The 27,491-nt window shown below is 32.5% G+C and overlaps 1 protein-coding gene across 1 annotated transcript in view; it reads left to right on the plus strand.

Moving 5' to 3' along the window:
* The first annotated feature begins 1,428 nt into the window (after positions 1-1,428).
* The window catches only part of LRRTM4 (leucine rich repeat transmembrane neuronal 4), an 836,430-nt gene continuing 810,367 nt past the window's right edge, over positions 1,429-27,491 (plus strand). Inside the window, exons 1-2 of the mRNA XM_059942820.1 lie at positions 1,429-1,457; positions 3,296-4,842. Coding sequence (XP_059798803.1) covers positions 1,454-1,457; positions 3,296-4,842 — 1,551 coding nt within the window. The 5' untranslated portion in view covers positions 1,429-1,453. The remainder of the gene's footprint in view (positions 1,458-3,295; positions 4,843-27,491) is intronic.

Below are 27,491 nucleotides of genomic sequence, written 5' to 3' on the forward strand. Positions count from 1 at the left end.
AATATAGTATTTAAAGATGACTGTTTTAGGCCACAAATGTGCACTTTTGAAAGTAATGATCTAGACTCCTCAATAAATGTGCAAAATTGCAGAATATATTTTATTATCAAAAGTTGGGAATTTAAAAGTTAGAAGTAAATTTTTTTAATGTAACTATCTTTAAAAGTGATATTTTTCCTTGAGTATGACTTTATTCTCAAGGGAAAGGCCTCTATTAATTCCTGGCCTTTTGCATTAGAATTCTGCATATACGGCTAATGAAGTTCAGTTTGGGCTGTTTATTCCTGTTGAGCACTCTATCCATATGACCCATCAAGAGAGTAATGGAAATATGGACACTGAACAGGCTGAACGAAGTTATTGAATGAAAATAAACATAATTCTACTAAAAAAAAGACTGCTTCTCTTTGTGGTTTGCTTAAAAATCTGTAAATAAAACAAACCAACATCAACAAAAATAAAACTGAAATTATTTCTGTTGTTAAAAAACACATATCCCCTGTGATATATGTAGAAAAAAATCAGGTCAAGGAAACTTTAAAAACTACCAATTGAATAATATTTAGAGATGCAGTATTTTACTTAATATTTGAAATCACTGAATGGAACTCTTTGGCATAAACCTTTCATAACATGTATTATCGGAGAAAAAAAAGTGATCCTGTGCCTTTAATTTCCCTTTCTGAGAGAGGGAAGGCTGCACACCACTGACAGGCTCACTTGTTCCCGTCTTTAATGTGCAATCTGTTTTCTCCAGCGGAGGGCACTCAGTGTATCACAAACTCAAGCATTAGCACCAACAAGCTCTGAGGAACATCAGTCTCTGGAAAGCCTTCAGAATTAGACAAGGCCTGCCTCTCAGCACAGCTACAAAACACTTTAAACCTGACCAGCTAAATGGATAAACCTACCCTGCATAGCTTTTAAACTGGGGTCTCATACAGCACAGGAGGCCTACTTGCTTGAAGAACTGAAAATCCAGAGGATGATTTGCTTTATCTGGGAATGGCAAAAGCCAGCACAATAAGGAATGCCAGGTATTCTGAAGATTCTCTTTTTCTTTTTCTTTTTTTTCCTCTCTCTTTACAGAGAAGTTGGTTACCTTCGAGATGGGCTGTAGCTCTTTTGCACAGATTGCCAATTACTGCTGATGGGTCTCTGGTGAATTACACAATGATGCTCAGAGCCTAGAGGCCCTCCCCCACCCCCCAACTGCTTCCTTCTCCCTGCCCCCCATCCCAATACGTGCTGATTTTTTTTTTCCTATATGTATATATATATTTTTTTGTCTGTCCCCTCTGGGGAAGTTTGTATGGGGCTACTAGCTCACATGTGGGATCAGAATGGTGTGAATGACAGCCGCACTGTATCATGAAGGTGGTGGTGGTTTCAACACGTGAGACCAAACAAGAAGAAAGCTGAGAGAGGGGGGAACCGTTTTGGATGACAAAGGATGGGTAAGTGAACTTTTGTTGTTTCCTTCTTAGTAAAGCTGATGCTCTTGGCTTCGTATTCTCAGTCGTGGCATTAGCTGATAAAAGACGGGAAAACAGGCAAAAAGCGGCAGCCTCGGAGTTTGCCAGTTGACTCACTATAGTTGCTATTATATTTTTAGATCATTTTCCTTTTTCTCGTTCTTTTAAACTGTAAATGCATAACATGGACTTAAACAGACTGGAGAAATATCTTTCAGACTGTCTCTTCCGAATGCGTATCCTGGCTTGGGAATTGAGCGTGAGATAAATGTTGTTTCCTTCTATTTCTTGATAATATTAACCATGCTTGTATTTCTGGTTGCTGTCAGGAAGATTGTTAACACTTTACTGCGTGTGTGTAGGGGTGGGGTCATTACTTTATCAGAGGTCGCACAAGGGCTTGTTTTATCTTTGAAGATGCACCCTGAACACAGCTTCCAAATTTCCAGCAGTCATTTGCCAGTCTTATTTTTTCAAGTGCGACTGTCTCCCCACCCCCCCACCGCTTTTTCCTGTCTGGGAGAGCTGGAATGTATTTCAATGAGTCTGTAGCTGGCAAGAGGACAGATAGCAAGATCGGGTTTCAAATTAAAAAAAAAAAAAAAAAAATCTTAACTGAGTAAAAGGAGAAGTTTTTTTTTGTTGTTGTTTTGTTTTTTAAATTAGGGATTTGGCTGATTGCCTCTTGGTTAAAAACATGAATATTTAAGATTAATAAAGAAACTGCAGCACAAGGTACTTTTTTTTCCCCTCACCACTAAGAAATAATAAATCTACTGTTGACAGAGGAAAGAAGTCCTTTAACATGCTATGACTTGGAAATGCAGCATAAGTGCCAATAGATTGCAACTTTGCAGGTTTTCTGAAGTTAACGGAGGTTGGGGAGAAAAAAAGAGTCAGTGAGAAATTTGAACAGGTTGGGATAGGGGGGAAATAATAGTCTGCTGTTTCTCTGCTTGTTTATCCCCCAAATTTGCAAAACCAACTGTGTTAAATATATCAGAAAAAAACTAGTGCTACACAAGATTATTTTGTATCTTATGCAAATATTTAATAAGAATTTGATAATCATAACTTTGGAATGTTCTGTGTTATTAGTAGTTAGGACACTGAGCCGGTGATCACTGAGCAGGAGAGCCTCAGTAGGAATCTCTTCCTGAATGTTGAGAGCATATATGCTTATTAACACATTGAGAGTACCTCCTGCTGTTACTAGTCTTCATACCATGCTTCACTGGCTGTTTATACTGGTCCCAGGGACATGTTTTCAGAGCTCCTATATGGTTATCTCATTATGCAATAAGGATGCCATTTCAAGCAAGGCGAACTTGGGTTACCTTGACAGTTTACTGAAGCTCCTTTGCCAAATCACAGCCTCTTTACTCAACTAAGAAAGATGTACAAGTACAGGGCTTACTAAGATACATTTTTCCCATTACCGGAAGACTTAGTACTCTTCCTTTTGGTCCTGGTGTTCAATAGAGTGACTAGCCAAGCACTGATGTTATTAAATGTCGCCATTATGTGATAAGATAGGCTCAGTGTTTTTCAGTGTTGATGCACATACGAACTCCTGAAACTCAGGAAGCTGTGCTTAGTTCTATGACGCTGTGGCGATTTGGAAATCAAGGAAGAAAGCGTGAAACCTAAATAGCAAACGTGCAACACTGAAGAAAATAAAGCTTTAAGTGTCAAATACATTGTTCTTAAATCAACTGTGCCATTACTACACTAGATGAAATGCCCCTGATATTGGTAAGCTGGTGGTGATTTACATTAATAGCTTTACAATGTGCATTTGTCTTCTTTTAATATTGTAGGTTTCCATTTAATTACGCAGCTGAGAGGCATGCGTGTAGTGCTAGTGCTACTTCCTACACTGCTGCTTGTTATGCTCACGGGGGCTCAGAAAGCTTGCCCAAAGAACTGCAGATGTGATGGGAAAATTGTGTACTGTGAGTCTCATGCTTTCACAGATATCCCTGAGAACATTTCTGGAGGATCACAAGGCTTATCATTAAGGTTCAACAGCATTCAGAAACTCAAATCCAATCAGTTTGCCAGCCTTAACCAGCTTATATGGCTTTATCTTGACCATAATTACATTAGCTCAGTGGATGAAGATGCATTTCAAGGGATCCGTAGACTGAAAGAATTAATTCTAAGCTCCAACAAAATTACCTATCTGCACAATAAAACATTTCACCCGGTTCCCAATCTCCGCAGTCTGGACCTCTCCTACAATAAGCTTCAGACATTGCAATCCGAACAATTTAAAGGCCTTCGGAAACTCATCATTTTGCACTTGAGATCTAACTCATTAAAGACAGTGCCCATCAGAGTTTTTCAAGACTGTCGAAATCTTGACTTTCTGGATTTGGGTTATAATCGTCTTCGAAGCTTGTCCCGAAATGCTTTTGCTGGCCTGTTGAAGTTAAAAGAGCTCCACCTGGAGCACAATCAGTTTTCCAAGATCAACTTTGCTCATTTTCCACGTCTCTTCAACCTCCGCTCAATTTACTTACAATGGAACAGGATTCGCTCCATTAGCCAAGGCTTGACATGGACTTGGAGTTCCTTGCACACCTTGGATTTATCAGGGAACGATATCCAAGGAATTGAGCCAGGCACATTTAAATGTTTGCCCAATTTGCAAAAATTGAATTTGGATTCCAACAAGCTTACCAACATCTCACAGGAAACTGTCAATGCGTGGATATCATTAATATCCATTACTTTGTCTGGGAATATGTGGGAATGCAGTCGGAGCATTTGTCCTCTATTTTATTGGCTTAAGAATTTCAAAGGAAATAAGGAAAGCACCATGATATGTGCAGGACCTAAGCATATCCAAGGTGAAAAAGTTAGTGATGCAGTGGAAACATATAATATCTGTTCTGAAGTCCAGGTGGTCAACACAGAAAAATCACAACTTGTTCCCCAAACTCCCCAGAAGCCTTTAATTATCCCTAAACCGACAACCTCAAAATCTGACCCCAGCCAGTCCACCCTTGAAACACCAAGCCCTTCCCCAGGGTTTCAGATTCCTGGCACAGAGCAAGAGTATGAGCATGTTTCATTTCACAAAATTATTGCAGGGAGCGTGGCTCTCTTTCTTTCGGTGGCCATGATCCTCTTGGTAATATATGTGTCTTGGAAACGCTACCCAGCCAGCATGAAACAACTTCAGCAACATTCTCTTATGAAGAGGCGGCGGAAAAAGACCAGAGAGTCTGAAAGACAAATGAATTCCCCTTTACAGGAGTATTATGTGGACTACAAGCCTACAAACTCTGAGACCATGGATATATCGGTTAATGGATCTGGGCCCTGCACATATACCATCTCTGGCTCCAGGGAATGTGAGGTATGAACCATGATCCTCCTAAAAGCGTTTCTACTGTGGGAAAGGAGAGGTAAATGTTTGAAGCTCTAGAGTTGTCTCTAATCACTAGAAAGAGTAATGACCCTTTTGCTTTTGGGTTTTGCTCAGTGTGAAAGGTTACTTAATTAAATTACAACCACCAGGAAATTGACTGCTTTTTTTTTTTTCCTTAAATGGTTGAAACTTGAAGGAAGTTCATTCAAGGATGATATTAAGTTGGAATAAAGCACTATGTTAAAACATCTGTTTTTTAACAGTTTGTATACAGGGGTTGGATTTACAAACACACATACACACAAAACTCTTTTCATCCTAAAATTTATGTCTGGTTCTTGTTGTTTGACTTTTGTAATCAAGTAAAGAAGGAGGGGCCAGCTTAATTTAAAAACAGTGACTCTACCAAAATTCCAGGAGGTAATGAAGATTTAAACCAAAGAGCAATTTACCCAAGGGTTGATTTTGTTGTACATTTTATAGTTTTAATTAAAGCATGCAACAGGGATCTCATAGGGATAACTGTTTCTGTGTTACTTGCCATTTAGTTATTATACCAGCATAGAGAATGTCAGGCCTATTGTGTAATTGTATTAAGGCATTTAAAGATGTGTTTTTTCCTCCTTTCCTTCCTTCCTACCTTCCTGCCTTCCTTCCCTTCTTTCTCCCTTCCTTCCTTTCTTTTCTTCCTTCCTCCTTTCCTTCCCTTTTTATTTTTTGTTTTTGTTTTTTTATTACTGGACATAGATCACTTTTCAAAAGTTTTCTTAAGTGCTGGCTTTCTGTATGTAATCAGAATGAAACTTAAATTCTACATTTTGGCTTTGTCCCTGGTAACTAAAATCAGGTCATGATGTTGTGGATGATTTAGCAATAACATAATGACAAACATAACAGGGACTGTTTGTCAGTGTTGCTGTCATCCCCAAAGACGTAATGTGTATTCTTGTTAAACTAATCCAAAACTAAGTGATGCAAATATTTATAAATAAAAAGAGAGAGATTTGGGTTCTGAGTATTTTCCCTTTCTGTAACAATCACCTCAAATGAAGGCATTTCATGTTATACTATTTTCATTTTCATGAGAATAAGTTTGGATCAGTGTCTGATTATTTAATTTTAAAGGTCACATATAGGAATGTGTTTATGAGTAGGAAACTGGTCACAGATTTCCAACTTGTTAATAAGTAATACTGGATGCAAATTATTCTTTACTTGGTAAAGTTGATCAAAAAGTGCAAAGACTGTGACTGCCTAGGCCTTGTTACGAGAATAAATTAGTAAAGAGAGGTAAAGTTCTGGCTCTGTGTCATCTTAGTATCCAATTTTACATGATTACTTTTTCAAAAGAAAGTTTTAGTGACAATTTAAAGACTTTGCCCTTTTTAATACTAGTTATAAGAGTTGAAAAATATAAATTGCTCTTTGATAATATATTCCCAAATCTTTCCATAATCCTAAATGCAGATGCTAATGAAAATGTTTTCAGACAAAGCACTGAGTCTGAAGTAATCTGCAACTCAGTGTAATTTGGAATATGGAGCTATTCTTCACAGAGTTCATTTTCTCCTCTTTGTGTATGATTGAAAATAAGAAAAGTAATCCCAGATAATAAATTCCTGAAAGAAACCTGTATAAGCAATTGCCCTTAAAAATTAAAGAGAATAAAAAATTTTATATAAAAGTCTAACAAGGCTTGATGTTTCTATTGCAGGCTGACATTTATATAATATCTGTGAATATTAGTAAAACAAGTTCATCTTGCTTTATTCTAGATTTGTCTTCTATTTTGAGATCTTCTTAAAAACTAGTAATATAAAAAGAAAAGGAAAATCCACTTCCATTCATTCATTTTCTCTTAACGTTTATATTAGAATCGTGATTTTTATTTGTAAGAATCACCAAGAAAGATTCTTAAAGAGCTAGCACTTCAGAACAAGTGGTTCTAAAACTTTTCCAGAGATCTTAAATTCCAGAGATTATCCTTTAAAGACCATAGGCATTACCATGATAGAAACAAAATAAAAACATATTTCATTCTGTAAAAAAGTGTTTAAAAATACATTTTGATATTATATGTGTTCTGTAGAGTGATGTTTATGGTCCTGAAATTGCAGTGACATTGTTGGGGTTGGGTGTGGTGTTACAGCAATAAGTAATGAAAAATTTAATTAAATGTTATAATGAAGCTGTTGAGTTGAAATGGTAGCCCTACTGAAGTAGTCAAACTCTCCATGCCCTAAAAAGTAGGAAATGGTTGGCTATACATCTGAGATCATTAACTCCACTTCTGAGTGCTCGGGGTCCAATAAAGCTACGTTTAAATGAGTATTAACTTGTTTTGAAACACAAATACACAGAAACAAAGTGTAGCTGCCACTCCTCCTTTTTGTCAGTGTAATCAGTGTTCAGTATATTACAGTTACAGATGGAAGTAAGAAATGAGGAAAAGTAGATTCTTAGAAATTGTTATGAAAACAATAATTTTCCCTTACTTCTTTGTCACCCCAGAGTAAAATTTCTCTTGTTGAGAAAACTTCTCTACAAAATGAAGCCAAAAGAGAAAATCGATTTGCCCAAGTTTATGACTTCTTAGGATAGTGGAGGTACGTTGAGTTTAGGTCTGGTGGTGTTTTGAGAAACCTCATGTATCAATAGTTTAGAAAAATAGTGAACCATTATTATATTTATAATACGTTTTTGTGAGGTAGGTTTTTAATTCAAAACATCAAACTCTACCCAATAAAGCCATAAATATTTAACTAGAAAACTTAGCACCAAATGCTAATTTTCTAAGAGAGTGCCTTGAAAAAATTGCATTAAATTGAAAATTTCACTTATATAGTTGATGTTACCTTCAATGATCATAATCTAAATATAGTTAAAATATCCATTTTGTCTGTTTCCTTTAAGAAGAAAATAAAAATATTAACAGTCTTCCTTAGAATAATGTCTGTGAGCCACCACACACATCTAGCATGCAATTTATAAAGTAAATAATTTTGGCTCTGATCTTTATAAATTTAAAATTTTAAAGTTCCAAGTGCACATCATATGATAATAATCTGAAGGAGAATATCATAATAATATAGGCAGTAAAACTTTCTTATATCTATAAAAAAAGGATAGAGTAGATAGCTATGAATAATTAATATGATTTATGGCACAACTCCAACAGATACATTTCAGTCATACTTTGAGTGGATCAGTGTGCTTTGTTGAACTGAATCATTTAATTTGTTCTCAATATGTGCTCAGAGAAGAGAACATAAAACCAAAAGGATACAGCTTTGTCTAAAACTTAGTGCCACTGACAGAGAAAATTGCAAATACTTACTTTTGAAAATAGCTTGTGAAACTTTGGATAGCTTTATTTCATAAAAAAATTATAAGAATTATAAAGTTACTTCATTTTGCATACCAAATTTTTACTTAAAGATTATACAAACAAAATTTTGAATACCTGGTTCTTCTAGGATATGTTTTATCAACTGAAAATAGCAAGGACTTTTATAAAATTAGTAATTGTGAATATAAGCCAAGAGAGTTTGCCTTTTGAATGAAAAAAAATTGAAATTGGTAAAACCTTAACATGACTGAAAGTGGTCTCTAAAGAGATCCTGCGTTCAGAGTGTTTTAAAGGAGAAGTAATTAAAATATAAAGTTTAATGATCCCATAATGCTAACAGTGCTGTCATTAGGGAAATGGGAATATAGGTGACCTTAAGTACATATTTTTCAAATATTTAGTATTTTGGTTACACTCTTCAAAATCAAGTAAAATAAAAATAAATTGGTTGTCAATTGGGGCTTATATTATTTCTTTCACTGCTGTGCAGTGGGTGGTATAGACCATTTCTAACAATTTATATTTATTGAAGGTATTAGGTCATGTCCAAACTACTGATTTAAAGGGGAATATTAACTTCTTTCTACACTGTAGAAATTGACATTTTGAAGTATACTGAATGAACTTCCAATAACTAAAAATCATAATATATTCAGAGAGGATTCTAAGTGAAACAGGCCCAGTATCACTGAGTTTAATACACTTTACTAATATAAAGCTGTAGAAAACAAAGTTAATTTTGGTGGCTGACTACTACTGTGTCATATTAAAATGTTACAAAATTGAAACTATACTTTGTGTATTTAAAGGAAGTCTATTTATGCTTGTGTGTGTGTGTGTGTATGTACATGTGTGTGTTTGTATTATGTAAGTAAGTGTATGTGCTCATATACAGAAATAGAGGGAAAATATAAGTATATTTTGTCCATTTTGAACACTTGAAATACTAATAATAAAACTTGGGCCATGATTACTGGAATTTGTTACTTAGGAAAATACTTCTTAAGAATAAATGTTTAATAATCTCTAAAATTATATGTATCTTATGTCTAGATAGTCTAGCGTTCTTTTTTGAAAAAACAGAATTTATACTACACATTACCATTTTTGCTGTGACTTTGGGTGAGTCATTTCATTTCTCTGTGAACCATCACTGAATGAGTGTAATTCAACTAGTGCAATATATCCCAACTCAAATCATTCCTCAGAATAGTCAACTTTGTAAAATCTTTGTGGTCATTCCCAGGACTACAAGAGCAAGATGGCATGTGGGGGAAAAACTGAGCTATTTATATTCATTGTCAATGAGGAAAGAGAGAACTTCTTGAGTTACTAAAAGGTGGCATGCTCAGGTGAAAAGCCATACAATGTCTTTATGCTTGAAGGCAAAATATATAACGCACACGCACACACATGAGCGCACACACACACTTATATGTCTTCTAAATTCTTCCAAGTAACTAGTTATTTTGAAAGCATTTAAAATATGACTTTAAAAAATCTACCATCTAAATTTGATGCAACTAAATTTCATTCATGAATACAATTTTTATTAGTCTGCAAATAGTACTGGTGAAGAGTGACAGCTGCCAAGAAGGCCCAACATGGCTAATTTAGGACAGGTTTTAAACTGACAATAAATGGTTCAATTCCTTTTTCTAGAATTAGCTAGTATTAGCATCTCATGAACAAGTTTTTAATAATTGGTTGCTCTCTAAGTCCCCAAGTTGAGAAGTCTGACTCTGGTCTTAGGAATGGATAGCTTTTGACACACCCCAGTAATCTTTAGATGATTCCAGAATTTTTCATCCTGTGACTTTTCTATGTTCAGTAAAATCTAGTCATCCTAGTTCTCAAGAATTACATTTATAGATAGCTCTATGCTTTGGAATTTGCTCGGGAATATTAGCATTGGGTACTTGGTGACTCATCAGAATTTTCATGTCTCTAGAGTTTCATGAATCACTAAATCAAAGTGAAACACTAGCAACCTGTATATCACCAGACACTGGAAGTTTTGAAAAATTACTCTGTCTTTTGATCAGTGAAAAGCATAAAAGAGATGCTGAATATGTTTTAAAAATTAAAACTGATTTTTATATTACCCAAAGAACTACCATTCATTGAGTCAGTTTGATAATATCTCAATATTCTTAAAATGAAAGAGAAATTGTGAGTGTATTTTTCTCATGCACTCCATAAGCCATTAAAATTTTAACTGTTAGTTAAGGAAGGTTGAGAAAAAGCACAGTATTTCCTATGATATCAGAATCACTGACTTTTTAATAACTGCTTTAATATGCTTGAAACTGCTCTATAGGGGCAAAGGATATGATTTATACTCCTGCTAACTGGTTTAAAAATAATGCTTCCACCATCAAGAGAAATTAGGGTCCTTTAAAAGTAAGACATTTGACTTTAAGTCAAATCTTACACATTATAATACTTGTAAAGTTTGGTAATTAAATGACAGCAAAGTGAATACACATTAATAAAAAGGTTAAAGTAAGGGTGAGAATATACAATTTTCAGAAAAAATTATGTCCAAAAATTATGAACAAGCTTGACTAAAAAAAAAAAAAAAAAAAGCTGAATAAAATTGATGTCTCGATATCAGATAAACAATAAACACGTGCATAATTAAATAAGATTATGATATTTAACATTATTGTCTGTACATGGAAATGAGATATCTTTTAATACTATATAAATGGTATTCTTAAACATACTTAAAAATAACTTTGAAATATAATTGCATTTCAACAACCATGTACAATTAAACACCCATATATCCCACGTAAATATTTCTGAAATACTGAAATATATGTTGTAAACAGGTAGTAGATTAATATATATTATAGTTTTGAATAAACCCCATTCTTTACTAACTTGACCAGTCCCCATAAATTGCCTCAAATATAAACATTTGGAGGAAACATTAAAAAAATTTAATGGCATCAAAATAACTTTATGTTTCTTTTCTCATTGCCTCAATGTATCATGATGGTTTTCTGAATTTTTGGACATCCATACAGCTTCTCTCTCCTTTATTTCAGTCTTTCATATATTCACTGAATTCTCAGACTTTAGAGTTAGGGGTAAAGATGTAATAACTAAATCTATCAAGAAGGGTCATCTCTTTTGATTTTTCTTTTATTTTTTAAAAAAATGTAAAGTCTTCTAGTAGAAAAAAGTAAGGTACAGTAAACATGTTTGTCACTTTGATTTTTAAAAGAGAATTTTAAAGTAAAGAAAGAGTAACTATAATATCAAAACAAAATTTCCTAAACAAATTTATAATTATCATTTTTATCTACTATTTCAGTTGTTAGGATCTTCAAATCTCATTGAATTATAAAAACTAAAAATTGTATTAGGTTTTACAATATATTTGAATATTTGAAACAGACAAGCTAAAATGAGTATAGATGGATTTGTTTAAGAAAACTCGCTGTTTTTTAGGATCTCAGTAAGCAAATGTATTCCAGAACAGAAATATATAATGTTATGAATTGATTCCATTTTGAGGTTATTTTTAATGTTAGAGCAAAACCATATAGACACTAATTTTGGAATACCAAATGATACAAAGAGGGAAAATGCTTGAAATCGTTTTATTTTGGAAAGTCAATACTACTTAATTCATCTTCACTGTATGTTTTCATTTTAAAAGGTAATGATTGCTGTTTTGCTGCCTTCTTTTAAAATTAAATATCATCAGATAAATCATTGAAATTATACTGATTTTATTAAAACAAACAAACAAGAAACAATCTTTGGGTATAAATTCTATGCTTGCTTTTTCAATTCCTCCTTCTTCCCTCAAGTCACATTTACTGAAATGTTTTTTTTTTTTCATTTTCTGCTGGAGATCTAATTATTTACTGTGCTAGGAATTATAAAAAGTTGATTTCTTGTTTCCTTTAACCGATTCCTATTAAATACATTTATGTGCAAATGAAGTCTTGAAAATATTGCTTGTTTGTTTCAGCATAAAGTTGATCATGATGCATTTCACTATTTGATATTTATTATTTTAAATTGAGACCAGCTATTGTTAAATATTCCTAATAAGACTAAAAAAAAAGAAAATAATAGAAATATAAGTTAATTATGTCTGAATCTTTTTTGGTATGGTCTCCATAGATGAAATATTGTTATTTTCTTCTGTGTTTATAGGTCTGAAAAAGTAATAGCAGAGAGGTCAGCCTTAAAGTACTTTAGGTTGATAGTCAAACCACAACATGGACCAAAATTGCATTGATCCAGTGGTTAGATCAAGGGGTGAAAAAGAGGTCTCAGAGATTTGTTTTACTTCTGTAATACTGGACAAGTAAATATATCTGACCTTTCTGTGATATAATTTTTCCATCTATTGAACTGGGATAATAACTTTCCAACTAACTTGTTGAAATGATTAATGAACTACTATTCGGAAACCACTCCGAACTCCTCCATAAAAAAGCTTCAGTGTAAATATAAATTATTACTAGCCATAAGCCCTACTGTCTACGGAAAAATGCAAAATACAATGTGGCTGTATTATTTTCATTGTTATTATTAGTTATAATGATGGTTATAATACTCCCTGATGTAGAAACAAGTGTTGTGGTTACATTTTTAGTAAAGTGAATAATAAACCTGAACTTTCAGTCCCTTGTCTGAGCTGTAATTTAGTTTGGGTACCAGACGCACTGATATTTAAATAATACCTCAGGGTTTGTAAAATACTTCCTTGGCTGAATACTTTTTCATGTTTCAAAGAAAGCAGCATTTACAATTCTTTTATTGGTATTAACTCTAAAGAAGAAATGGGTTATAGAAACAACTTATAAGTTTCCAATCTGATCAAGTATTGCCCTTCAGCTCATTTTCTTAACAAATGGAGGCAGTTTTAATTTCCCCAAAGTGTTTATGCATGACAAGTGGGGATTTTCAAATAATATGTAGGGTATTCCTTTTGAATAAGTTAATACGTGATTTTAAGAACCGGATATTTCTCTAGTGTATATGTATATACATACAGACACACATAGGTTTAATGCTTTGATGTGAATAGTATTTTGGTTGAATATAAAATGAGCTCTTATTTTTGCATAAATATATGGTTATATAATTCCTATTATTTATGATATACTTAAAAATGAAATACATTTAAATTTTCACATGGACTATTATTGTATGCTGTAAAATAGAGGGCACCACTGGTATAAGTCCTTTACAAAAACAAGGAGGCTGCAGACAAAGAAAAACTCTAGCATTGCTAGAGAAGACAGTAAGTTGTTTTCTTTGTGATTGGAAAGGCAGAATTATTCCAAATTGGAAATTCTGCCAGTTGATGAATGTCTCTTCCAATTATGTATTCTAGAATGAGGGAAATAACCACATAATGGGGTCACAGACGCACTGGATCCACTGTGAAATAGATCTGAACCAAAACTCCATTGATTTCATGAGCCTCTACTCTGACCAGGGGACCACAATGATGTTTTGGATCTCCAGGATTAGTGTCCCTTCAGAGTTGATGTCCCCAATAATCCACAAAAGTCTGATTACTTCACTTTCCCCAGTGCACATTCACCTTGGTAAATAGCTGTATGTAAATGTATTGTGATTTAAGTTAGACTTCTGTCCACTTGACCTAGCAGTCTTCCACTTATACAGACTAAGAATTTAGTAGACTGCTCCTGTATTTTTTTCTAAGGACACCATAGTTAAATAGACAACATCATAGGTCTGTTTTGAATCAGACTACATTGATTACTGCTTTAACTCTACTGTCCCATATGGTAACCATGCCCATCTTGTCTTGGCACTAGACCTGTGCCACCCAAGAATCTCATTTTTCACATTACATTTAGGGACACCAGTTCAGTGGTAGCTGTTCCCACTGTAATTTCTGTCCTGCAGTGAAGAGTGACAAGAGAGACATAAATCCTGAACTTACTTTTTTCAATCTCTTTCCCCTCTTCAGTTGCCAGGCTGTCAATCAATTTTATCATCTTGGAATATGGTCCACAGTATTCTAACCAGATTTTCTTTAGTTTTTGAGAATTACTGCTTAGACTCCAATCTAGAAACTTAAAAGAAAAGAGAATATAAAATGTAAATATAAAATTCTGACTTTCTGCAATTCATAATTCTTTGAGCTCTCTATCCACTCATGGTCTATCTATCTTTTCTCAAATGATTATAGAGGATAAGAGATAATTTTAAACCAATATTCCAACTATTTCCCCTTTAATTTTGGCATAACACCTTCCTTGAGAATGTGCATACAGTTTTCCTCCAAAACATGAAGATTGGCAAGGATCATTGGCCTAGAAAGAAGACAGCATCCATTCTCTTTCTCATTGTGTTTCTTAGAATTTATTGGAACATGGTCATCAATTGCATAAGCAAATATACAATTTTATTAATGTTGTCGAACTATTCGTATTCTATTGATAGTAAACAAAGAGATAATCTTATTCTAAAATATGAACAAGTATAATTTTGTGGATTAATCTGACATGTTCTTATTTATTTATTTATTTATTTCTAATTTTAAATGAATGCTTTGTTTAGGAAATGTTGAAAATATGAGATTATTTATAAAAATAAGGAAAAGATTATCAAAAAATCCCACTATGCAGAGATAATACTTTAAATATTCTGCTACATTTACATCTAATAATATGCACAGATATGTGTATGTGAGTGTTTATACAATTAATTTAGCATTGAAAACTGTAGCATAGATTACATAAACTATACTGTTACTTTAAAGTTAACATTTTGTGATGAATAGTCACTTTTAAAAATACTGTTTTTGAAATTACATCCCTAAAGTGTCATATTTTACTTACACTTCCCTTTTTCTTGAACCGTTATGATGCTTTGTTTCACTGTTATAAATATTTCTTCAATGGCTTCCTCATCTAGATAGATTCCTAGAAGATAAAATTCATAGCCAAATGAATGAAAACGTTAAATTTAACTCATGTCGCCAAATTACTCTCTTAAAAATATATACCTATTTGTATTACCACATGAACTGTACAAGAGTTATTTTCCCACATATACACCAACATTATTTATCTTTTTTTTTTAAGAAGTTGACAATTTTTTTAGTGTTTAATATTTATGTCTTTGGCTATAGGCTGTAGAATTTTTTTTCTGTGTATTTTGTGTTATTGGATTTCTTATTTTGAAATATGATATATAAATAGTCTGTGGTGTCAACAATAATACTAGTTTTCATTATGTATTTTTACATTGCTTTTATTTTTAGAAAGGCCTTTTCCATCCTGCAAGGAAACATTTACTATGTTTTGATCACTCCCTCAATAATTTTATTTTTATATTTATTTCTTTAATCTACCTACAATATCCTTTAGTATATCATGTGAAACATGGAGCTAATTTGTTTTTTATCACTAAAGAATTATGAAAAATGTGTTTTACCATTTTAATGTAGAATTTTCATATATCTGCATCAGTTTTGTGTTTTCTATCTTCTTCCCATGGGTTCATTCTCTATTCTTATATCAGAATCATATGTTTACCCTATTACAGTTTTTAAGTATTTTTTTTTAATTTTTATAAATGTGTCTTTACTCCTGCTGCTAAATTCCACATATATATTTTTAATTGTCTTGTTTATTCATCACTGTTTTTATTTGAAATAAAATTTTGCATCTTTCTCTCTCTGTCTCTTTTTTTCTGGAGCACACACATACAACATACACACACACACAGTATTTTGACTGGGATTGTGTTGCTCGATTAATTCATTTGGAAATAATTGAAATATCTACAGTCATCAAAAAGAAATGTTATAAATGTTATGGCATAAAAATGGCATAGAGCTCCATTTATATTATCTATTTCTTACGTCCTCAATAAACAGGAGCTGATTTGCTTTTATTATGATTCTAATATGTATATAAAAACATATATATATGCATGTATAATTATTATCAATATTTTGACCAAATCCTTAATTTCAGTAGATTGTTTTTTTTTTGAAATTTCTGGTTCAAAAATAATTTTATAAAGAAAAAAAATGTGTTAGCTTTCTAATAGCTACATTTCTTCTTTACTTATTTTTCTATATTGTATTGTCTAAATCTTCTAGAATAATGTTACACGATTATGGTGATCTGGAGCAAAAAATTTTTTTTTCTAATTTTAACACAGACTGTCTCCTGTGTTTTTGTACATTTTATCATTCTATTTATTCATTCACTTATTTATTCAACAAAAATGTATTGTATACCTACATTAGTATCTGTTAACACTGGGCTCAGTGCTGTGTTTACAGTAGTGGATAAAATACTTTGTTTTAGGTAAAAATTTATTTGTCACATTTTTCATACCTATAGTCTCATAAAATACACATTTATCAGGATGGATATTAAGTATTACTTAATGACTTTTTGGCACTTTGTTTTTCTCTTTTTATGCGTCCTGTATTTTTCCCCACCTTTTAGTTATTCATTTTATGAATTACATACTTTTATTTCCTAATGTTAAAAGTTATTTGCAATTCTGGAATACATTATGGTTGTTTCTTTCATAATATTTTTCCTAGATCAGCTATCATTGTGTCTACTTTTGTTTGCAATTTTTAAATCTCTCTTCACTAATAAGGGAACTCAAAATTAAGCTCTCTTTATCAGTTGTCACATTTATTATCATTTTTCTAGTTCTGAAATGGTTGAAATAATATGGACATGATCTTTTCCTTGAAATTTATAAAATATTCCCCAAAAACTGCCTTCATGGTTCTCTTTTGGGAGAAAATGGCACACATTTTTATCTAGTTTTTTTTTGCCTTTTTGTGTCCTTGAATCAGAATGTTGAATTAGATTTCTTAGAAAAATACCCATTTCATTGAAAATGTAACATATATAATGATTTATATAATAATTACATTTTCTTAAACATCTTCTCTAGTCATGTATTTGTTCATTCAGTCTCTGTGGACCACTATACTAGAAACTGTAAAGGAGGCAGGTGAGTTTCTTCAATCCATATTCTAATAATCCAGAATAAAGTCATTAAAATATTAGATGTACTTTTTTCTTAAGATTTTACATTCCTTAATGATGTATAACTTCTCTAGTTGTACTTTTTTGTATTTTAGTTTCATTAATTTATTCTTGTTCATAATTGCTGAAGGTTTTCAGATTTATTGTTTTCTTAAAAGAACTTGAGACGCATTATCTTCAAACTACAGGAAATTATATCAATGTTCTACTTCCCATGGTATAATATCATCTATGTAAGAATGAATCCCTCCACCAATACTCTCTGACATTCTAAGTTATTTTACCTTATCATTCTTATCTTACATTTCACTGCCTTATATAGCCAAATTATTTCTTTGATCTATAAGGGGTTGGCAAAATATTTCTGGAAAGGACCGGATAGTAAATATTTTAGACTTTGTGGGCTATATGGTCTCTGTCACAACTACTTTACCTGCCATCGTAGCATGAAAACAACCATAGAAAATATATAAAAGAAGAACACATCTGTGTCCCAACAAAACCTTATTTGCCAAAAACAGGCAGCAGCTGGATTTGGCTCATGTCTTATAATTTGCTGACTCCTAATCTAGATCAGTTTAAACATTCCTGAGTCTTAACACTCAAAAATAAACAGCATAGAATTTTCTCCTAACTTGATACCTTCTTCTACTACTGCCCTGTCTTAGTCCTCCCCTTCATAGAAAATCTTGTCATAAGATTCTATCCCAGTCTGTATTTCCTCATCAGTCTCTCAATTCTTCAACCCACTACAATCTGTCATCAGAGCCTGTCAAGCCATCGAAAGAGCTCTTGCTAAATTTGCCACTGACTTCATTATCACTAAATTCTATGTCCTTATTAAAATTCTTTGCTTCACTATTATATCTCAGTAACATTCAACACTGGGTCTTTTCTTCCTTCTTTAAATGTTTTCCTTTCCAGAATACTGTAATCAGACCATTTCCTCTTCATTCCAACATATCCTTTTCCATTTCCTTTGTAAGCTCAACCTGAATATTATGTTTCACTAAGTCTCTTTCCTTGCATCTCCTCTTATACCACTATATTCTCTCTCTCTGTCTCAATAATCACATTTACATATACAGCATGCATTACCATTTATTACTAACAATAAATAAGTTATTTCTCTATTGCTTGACCTCTTCCCTGCATTCCCCACATGTATACCAATTTCCTATTTGACATCTAAATTCAATTATAGAAGAGTACCTTAATCCCATTTCCAAACAAAATCATGATCTTTCTTTCTGAGCCTGTTTTCCTTTTGCCGGTTCTTGTCTTGTGAATGAAGCTACCCACTTCTGTAAGTCAGAATCATAGGAACCATCCTTGGCTCCGTCCTCACTCTCACATTCCAAACAAATCACCATGAAGTCCTGCTGGTTTTACCTCTTGAGTATCTCTCAAATCCATCCATTCCTCTCTATCTTTACTATTGCCACCTTTTTGTCCTATTTAGTCTCCTAGCTCAGCTCTTGTTCCATTGGATTTATTCTCTACACTGAAAACAAGAAGCATCGTTCAAAACAAAAGCTGATCATGTCACCATCCTCCTTTATTTCAAGCAATTTGGTGGAGTCCTGTTGTTCTTTGGATGAAAATTAAAACCCTTAACATGACCTTAAAAACCCTGAATGATCTGGCCCTTCCTTCACAGATCCTTCTCACATCACACTCCTCTTTGCTCTCAAATCTCCATCCAAAGAAGCTTCCTTTTACTTATCCTTTGACAACGTCATTCTATAAGCCCAGCCCTAGATGCTACTTACTCTACTTAGTTAATTCCTAACCATCACCTCCTCAGGAAGCCATTGCTGAAATCCTTATTGTCAAACCACAAGATTTAATTCTTCCTCACTATCACTTCTTTTTAATAATGATTTGATTAACATCTTCCAATTCTATTTGAATCTACTGTATCCAAGGAAAGGTAATATATGACTGTTTTTGTTTGACTTTTATCTCCAATGCTTTACTCCATACATTGTATAGAAGAGGAATGTCATAAATGTTTACTGAAAGAATAAATAAGTGCATTCCCAAATTTTACTTCTCTTTATTTTCTGCCTTTTAAAAATAGACTCCCTTCTTTGAAAAGTCACTTTATAAATTCTTCTCTTGAAAAATTAGTAAGTTTATTTCATTATTTAAAGTTCAAAACTGTAGATTAGGATACAGATTTGGTGTAGCCCATTTTTAATAATAATTTTTCTCATCTTATTATGTCTATGTTCAAGATGACAAAATACATAAGGACAAAAGCAAGAAAAATATATATAACTTTGTTTATATATATAACTTTGTTTATCATTTTCCTAGCATTTTTGTATATTTTTGTTACACAAATAAAATTAATAGAAGCAAATTGTTTATAACCTGCCATTTTTATTTACTTTATTGTGAGCATATTAAGCATCCACCTACAGCATAATTTAGTTACTGCATAATACTGTATATTATTTTACTGTACACGGGTTATAGTTTTGTTTTGGTGGTTGTTTCAAAATTTTTGGAATAAACAAACTTAAGATGACCACCCTTGCACTTATGTCTTTCTAAATATACTTAATGATTACAGTTTTATATTAAAATTTCGAACCATCTTATCCAACATTTAAAAAAAAAACTGGTAGTGATCTGTTACAATTTAGATCAAAGGGTATTTTGTTGTTTTTTTAAGATTCACCACTTTGATTACAAATGATACCCATAATATCTTACATTTTTTTGACATTTGTATATTTTACTTTCTGTATATTATGTTCATTTGCTTTGCCAATTCATAATTCTTATTGACTTCTGTAGGTTTTTTTTTTTTCTACTTCTATAGGTTTTAAATTAATTTATTAATCTTTTAGCTTTTATAAATGTCACAGATGTTTTTCTCAGCACCTGTTATTCATCTTTTAATGATTTCAGGTGGGATTTTGATTATATAATTAGAAAATTAATTTCACATAATTAAATTATTGTATGTTTTATTTTATGGTTTCTGCCTTTTTGGATAGTACAAAATTATCTCCAGAAATATTAAATAAATATTCATTTTTTTATCCTCTAATAGCTTCATGGTTTTATTTTTTACATGCAAATCATTAATTCAACTTTTTGTTGTCAAAATTTTACCTAGTTCCACAAACTCATTTGTTATTTACTCACAGTTATGAAATGTTCTATTTGTTAACCTGCAAAGCATTAAATACTTATAGATACATATATTAAAACTGTATGCATATATATTTATGTGATCTATGCATGGATTATGTTTTCACATATATGTTTCCATATATATACAAATATATATGAATACACATGCTCTTCTATTAAACTTTTAATTTTTCTAATAATTTTATCCAGTCTTTATTTAATATAATCAGTTGAATTACATCTCATTGTTCATATTTTTAAAATATTCTGGCTATAATTTTGAGTTTCTATACTTAATTATAAAAGTCATTATATATAATATAGTATATGTATACCTATACATATATAGTATTATATATGTATACATTATATTATTATATATAATATACATTATATTATATATATGTGGTTTTTTCAGCTACCTTGCTTTCTATTGCTTTTTAACCTCTCCAAAATCGTATTCTAGAAATAAATCACTGTTAACTCTTTACTCTGTATTCTTTTGGATATTTTCTGTGCATATATAAATGAATATGTTTTTCTTCTCGTATAATATTATACTACCTGTAATGATCTAAATTCTGTTTGTATGCTTTTGGCTTTGTTTCATGTAATATATCTTGGACATTTCTCCATGATGACAAATAAAGATCTACCTCTTTGTTTTTAGTTAACTAAAATGATTCTCTAGTGGCAGACAAGTGAGATGTTTGAAAACATGGAGATGAACTTTAGAATTATTATATTAGTACCATAATAAAATTTATTTGATACTTTTATTGGAATTGTGTTATTTTTAAAGAATAATTCGGAGTGAATTAATACCTTTTAAATTCTAAATCTTCATCTTGAGATATGATAAAACTCTACTTTTGTTAACTTATATCTGAGTTAAGTAAACAGTGAAACACTAAAATATTTTGCATATGGGAGAAAATTTATTTTATATATGTTACAATTACAGTTAACCTTTGAAGGCCAGTTTGAACTGCTTGGGTCCACTTATCCGTGGATATTTTTCAATAATAAATAATACTATACTATACAGTCCATGGTTGATTGCATCTGATGATGCTGAGGAACTGCAAATACCAAGAGCCAACTATAAATTATAGGCAGATTAACCCCTGCATTGTTCAAAGTCAACTGTATTTTAATTTTTTCCTAATATGTACATGATGAATTTTCCTTTTTTGATATTTTCTACCTGTTTTTTGCTATCATCCACCTAATCCATGTTTGTGTGTGTATGTAGAAGTGGGGGTTGTATTTTTTTATGTGCCTATTACAACCAAAAACAATACTATTCCAAATGTTAATTCCAATTGTGTTTCAGTATATTTTCTTTGGTTTAATAAATAGGACATTCTTCATTTATCCATTATCTCTTAACTCTCCCAACTCTTAAAATTTGCATCATTTATTTTAGTCAAACTTCTGAAATGATGTTGACCAGTTAGGAAGCTCAACAGTTTCCCTCCCTCTCATCTTCACAATAGTCTGAGGAGGAAAATCATTACTGTGGATGATTTGGACCAAAACCTAGAATGTTCAAAGTGATAGAGCAGTGTTATAGCGGATAATAAAACTCTTCTGCAGGAAGGGGCTGCAATAAGGTGGCCTGGCAGCAATTCTCAAATGAGAGTGTCTCTACTCTGAGGGAGTAGACTTAGACAAGTTGCTCTGAGTAATATCACTTTCTTCTTTAGTATCTTCTGTTAGGCTTCTTCTAACACTTGTAATCTTTTGGGTGGAGCTACCAAGGGAGCCAAAATAAGCATATAAGTTTGTGTCAAAATATTAGGAATCTTCTGTTTAAATTTGCCCATGGGTTGCATTTAATGAAACCTAGGCAAACTCAGATGTCTTCAAGGGCAAGAAAGATTATATGAAGCAATATGTATAAATAAATAAGGATTAGGAATTAGTGGGACCATGGAAACCTACAGTGACATGGGCAGACTATGTAGCCTATGTCAACTGTTTTCTTATCTATAAAATAATGAGACACAATTAACATCGGGCAGGCTCAGGTAAGTGTGTAGAGAACTAGAACTAGGAAAACTTTCCTCAGGGACTTGTAAATGCTGAAGTATGGATATTTTCATACCCCTCTCCCCACCCCAAAAAAAACTCCTAAAGTAGGAAATGATCTACTAGAGTGTTATTCAACCTCAGCACTATTGATATTTGGGGTCAGATATTTGGTGTTGGCAGGGGGTAGATCTGACCTGAGCATCATAGGAAACATGTCTGGCCTGATCCATAAGAAACCAGCAGCAACACTCACCCTCCAGTTGTGACAACTAACCGTGTCTACAGATATTGCTAGATGACTCCCTGGGAAAAGGGAAGTAACATCAACTATGGTTGAGAACCACTGATGTAGCACATAGGATTTGGTCTTGGAGAGATAAGAATACATTTCTGTAACCAAGAAAAGTTCACTAGTGATCCTTAGACTTCAAAATCTTGATGTCATCTACATGGAACAAGGGGTAATCTAAGCAGAGATGGGTAGGTAACTCTAAAGTAAACTCAGGCTCACATCAAAATTGAAAGAATTTCTATGTCAAGCTTTTAACAAAGTGATATAGTATTTTGTTGATGACGGGAATGATATGCTTTGTTTTACTGTGACTCTTATCCAAGGTTAAAGGACTAATAGGTGTCTACAGTTAAAATGGTAACAATCTTGTTCCAGGAAAGAATGAGAAGAAATGAATGGTTTTGCTGCCACCATAGTAGTAATGTAGACCTAGAGAATTTTGCATGAGGAGAGGCAATGTTGGGAGAAGTAAGTACGTGATAGTTCTTGTCGGAACTTGTCAGCCTTGTCAGCCATAAGGTTCCTGAGTAATTGGGTTTGGGAAACACAAATAGCACCAAGCAGGTCTAACAATATTTAATGCATAAATATTAGTTAGGCATCAGTGAATTTAAGACTATGACTTTGTTTGACCATTATATACATGGAAAGGGGAAACACCATAATAAAAGATTTTCTACTCTCAGTTCAAAGTTGGAAGACCTGAAAAGCAAGAATCAAGGGGAAAACTGAAAAGCAAATAAAAGGTTTTGAACACACCAAGTGAAAATGTGTAGGAGAAACTAACCTCGGGAAAAACTTGGGGACTGGCAGAGGTATTTCTGTAATTTTCTACAATCTCTAAGAATATAGTTTTTCACAAGACTTGCTCTATTAGAGGAAGCAATTTTCATGCATGGTAGAATTTCCCCCTATTAAATGAGAGAGATATGGTTAAACTCTTGATGAAAGATTTCTTCCAGTTGAGTTTGAGGCTCACAAGTAATGAAATCTGAACAAATGCCACAGACTGACTGGTACCATGGAGAGGCTGAAATTAAAAAGAAAATGATATTTTTTTCTTCTCCCTTTAGGAATATTTTGTAGTCAAAAAGACCTAGGCTCTAACACTAGCCCTGCCATGTTTAGCTCCGGAATCATGGGCAGACTTTGAAGCTATGTCAACCTGTTTTCTTAACTATAAAATAATGATACCATTTGTACCTGATAAGTTTATATGAAGATGTCCTATAGTAAAGGAAATAACATAGTCTCTGGCACACAGTGAGTGTTCTTAACAAACGGTAGCTATTGTTGTGATAGTGTTATTATGCATGTAATATCCTCCCTCTTTACTCATGTCACTAATTTTTGATTAAGTCTATTACTGTTACCAACTATTTAAGCATATTACAGAATATGTGGTGCCATTTTGGAATAAGACATTATATAAGATAAAAAAAATTATATATTTTATTTCTCTATATTCATATATAAAATTTTTTATAAATCCATATTCAGACATATATACGTATTCAGACACATATACGTATATTCAGACACAGAGAGAGAGAGAGAGAGAGAGAGAGAGACCATGTGTTTGTGGGTGTGTGTGTGCATGAATGTGGATATAGATCTGGACTTGAAATATTTTGTCTTCTTGACTTCTTGAAGCTATAGAAAAGTGCAACATAGGGGACATCTGGTAGGAGATCCTGACTATAAGCTCTGGAAAAAATTTCAAAATTACAGCAAGTACTTATGGGAAATTACAGTGATAAATGCCTATATTGTAAAGGAAGAAATGTCTCATAAAAATGACCTCAGCTTATACCTTAATAAACTAGAAAAAATAAAAGAGCAGATCAAATCCAAAGTAAACAGAAATACATAATTAATAAAGGTAGAAGTTGAAATCAATCAAATAAAAAGGTATAAAAATAATAAAGGAAATTATTCTTTGAGCAAAGCAATACAGTTGATTAAACACTAATCATATTGATCTGCAAAAAAAAACAAAAAACGATAGAGCGCAAAACACAAATATCAGTATCATGAATGAGAGAGGTGGAATCACACCAGTTTCTAAAGATATTAAAAGCAAAGTAAGGGAATATTATAAACTTCTTTTTGAAAATTAATTTGATAACTTAGATATAATTAACAAATTCCTTGAAAGACACAAGCTACAAAAGTTTACTCAAGAAGGTAACCTAAATATCTTTATGTCTATTAAATAAATAAAATAAGTACCATAAATGAAACTCCAGGTGTAGATGTCATCACTGATAAATTCTACCACACATTGAAAGAAGAAATAATACAAACTGAAGAGGATTGAAGAGAAAGTTAAAGAGGAGGAAATACATTCCAACTCGTTCAGTAAGGCCATCACTGCACTGATACAAGAAGCAGTCAAATCACAAGAAACAAAAACTACAGGCAAATACACCTAATAAATATATGTGCAAAAGTTCTATACATACTCCAAAACTTGTAATCATGACCAAGGGGGGCTTATCTGAGGAACCCAGGAACACTCTTTGGTATAGTACCTAATATCAATCAGTATAATTTATTAGATGATATAATTAACAAATAATTGTCTTAGTACATATGGATAAAGCATTTGACAATATCTAACATACATTTCTAGTAAAAACTCAGAAAACTAGGAATAAAAGGAAACTTCCTCAACAGATAAGGGTCATTTATAAAATATTGATTGCCAACATCATAAATAATAGTGATGAATGCTTTCACCATAATATCAGGAACAAGACAAAAGTGTCTGCTCTCTGCTTCTATGTAACATAATGTGAAAATTTTAGCCAGTGCAACAGGCAAGAATTAGAAATTAAAGGCATCCAGATGGGAGAGAAGGATATAAAGCTATATCCAGGTAACAGACCATCTAAGTAGAAAATCTAATGGAATCTATGAAACAACAACACAAAACTCACAGAATAAGTGAATTTAGCAAGGTTACAATGTGCCATATTATTATATAAGAAATCGATTGTATTTCTATATTAATAATAAACAAACATTTAAATAAAAACAATGCTATTTATGATAATATCAAAATATGAATTACTTAGAAATAAATCTGACAAAAAATGCCCAAGACCTGATCTGTACTCTGAAAACTACAAAATATTACTAAGAGAAATTAAAGAATACACAAATAATCAGTGACACAGACCTTCCTTATGAATCAGAAGACTGAGTATTATTACAATGTCAATTCTCCCCAGATTGATCTATAGAGTCAATAAAATTCCAAACAACATCCCAGCAGGCTTATTTTTGTGGAAAATGCCACATTGACATTGAAATACTAAATTTCATACTGAAATGCAAAAGACCTAGAATACTCGAATGAAATTTGTGAAGGAAGAGCAAGTTGGAGGGCAAATTACCTTATTTCAAGACTTATAAAGCATTAGTATTCAATACAGTATGAAATTGACATGAAGATAGACAAATAGGCAATGAGTCCATAAGTAAACCCATACATATATGGACAACTGATCTTTGATAAAGATGCAAATGCACTACAAGGGAGAAAGCATAGTCTTTTCAACAAATGAGGTTTGATTTCCATATGAAGAAAATAAAAAAACACTTCATACCTCATATCAATTTAATAATATGGATCATATACCTACATATGGAACCTAAAACTATAAAATTTCTAGAGTAAAATATAAGAGAAAATCTTTGTAGTTTTTTTTTTTTTTTTAGATATGATAACAAAAGCATGATCCATAAAAGAACAAAGTGATAAATTAGACAATCAAAATTAAAAATTTTGCTTTCGGAAAGACACTGTTAAAGGAATAAAAATATAAGCCACAGACTGAGAGAAATGGCTAAAATGCAACTGATGCATGTTAATACCAAGTGTTGACAAAGATGTGGAAAAACTAGAACTGTCATACAATTCTGGTGAGAATGTAAAATGGTAAAATCATTTTGGAAAACCATTTGGCAGGTTCTTAAAAAGTTAAACATGGACCTAACCATGTGACCTAACGCTTCTACTGCAAGGTATTTAATCAGAAAATATGAAAGCACATGCTTATACAAAGACTGGTACATGAGTGGACATAACAGCTATATTTGTAATATGTAATAACTGGAAACCATCCAAATGCCCATCAACAGATTAACAGGTAAACGGATTGTGTTTTATCCATACAGTGGAACACTACCCAGAAATAAAAATGAACTCATCAAGGATACTACACCATAGTAGAATCTCATAATGTTAATGCTGAGTGCTAGTAGCCAAGCAAAAAAGAGAATGTTATGCATGATTCCATTTGTGTAGATCTCTAGAGAATACAAACTAATGTATAGTGATAAAGAAAAGATTAGCAGTTTCCTGGAGACGGAGGGGATTATTGGTAGGAAGTCTAAAAAGGGGCACAAAGAAATTTCTGGGAGTGGTGAATATGTTCACAGTCTTGATTGTGCTGATGGTCTCACTAATGTATACACATGCCAAATCTCACCAAATTGTGTATTTTATATATGTGCAGCACACTGCATGTTAATTGTACTTTGTAAACCTGTTAAAAAATGCAACCACTGTCTTGAAGGAGAATCTCTGGCCTGGACCATACTAAATAAAAAGCAGTGGGGAAAGTCAGTGCACAGATTCGGGGATTGTTCTGTGACAAATTCTTAGAGTAGAGGAGCAGTAATGGGAAAGTAATGGTCTCACTTTTAATTATCTGCTGATATCCTGCCTGAGAGCTTCCTTGATAGTCCACAGGTCTTGGCCAAG

The sequence above is a fragment of the Balaenoptera ricei genome, chromosome 13, assembly GCF_028023285.1.
Source record: "Balaenoptera ricei isolate mBalRic1 chromosome 13, mBalRic1.hap2, whole genome shotgun sequence".
In the NCBI taxonomy this organism is placed as follows: domain Eukaryota; kingdom Metazoa; phylum Chordata; class Mammalia; order Artiodactyla; family Balaenopteridae; genus Balaenoptera; species Balaenoptera ricei.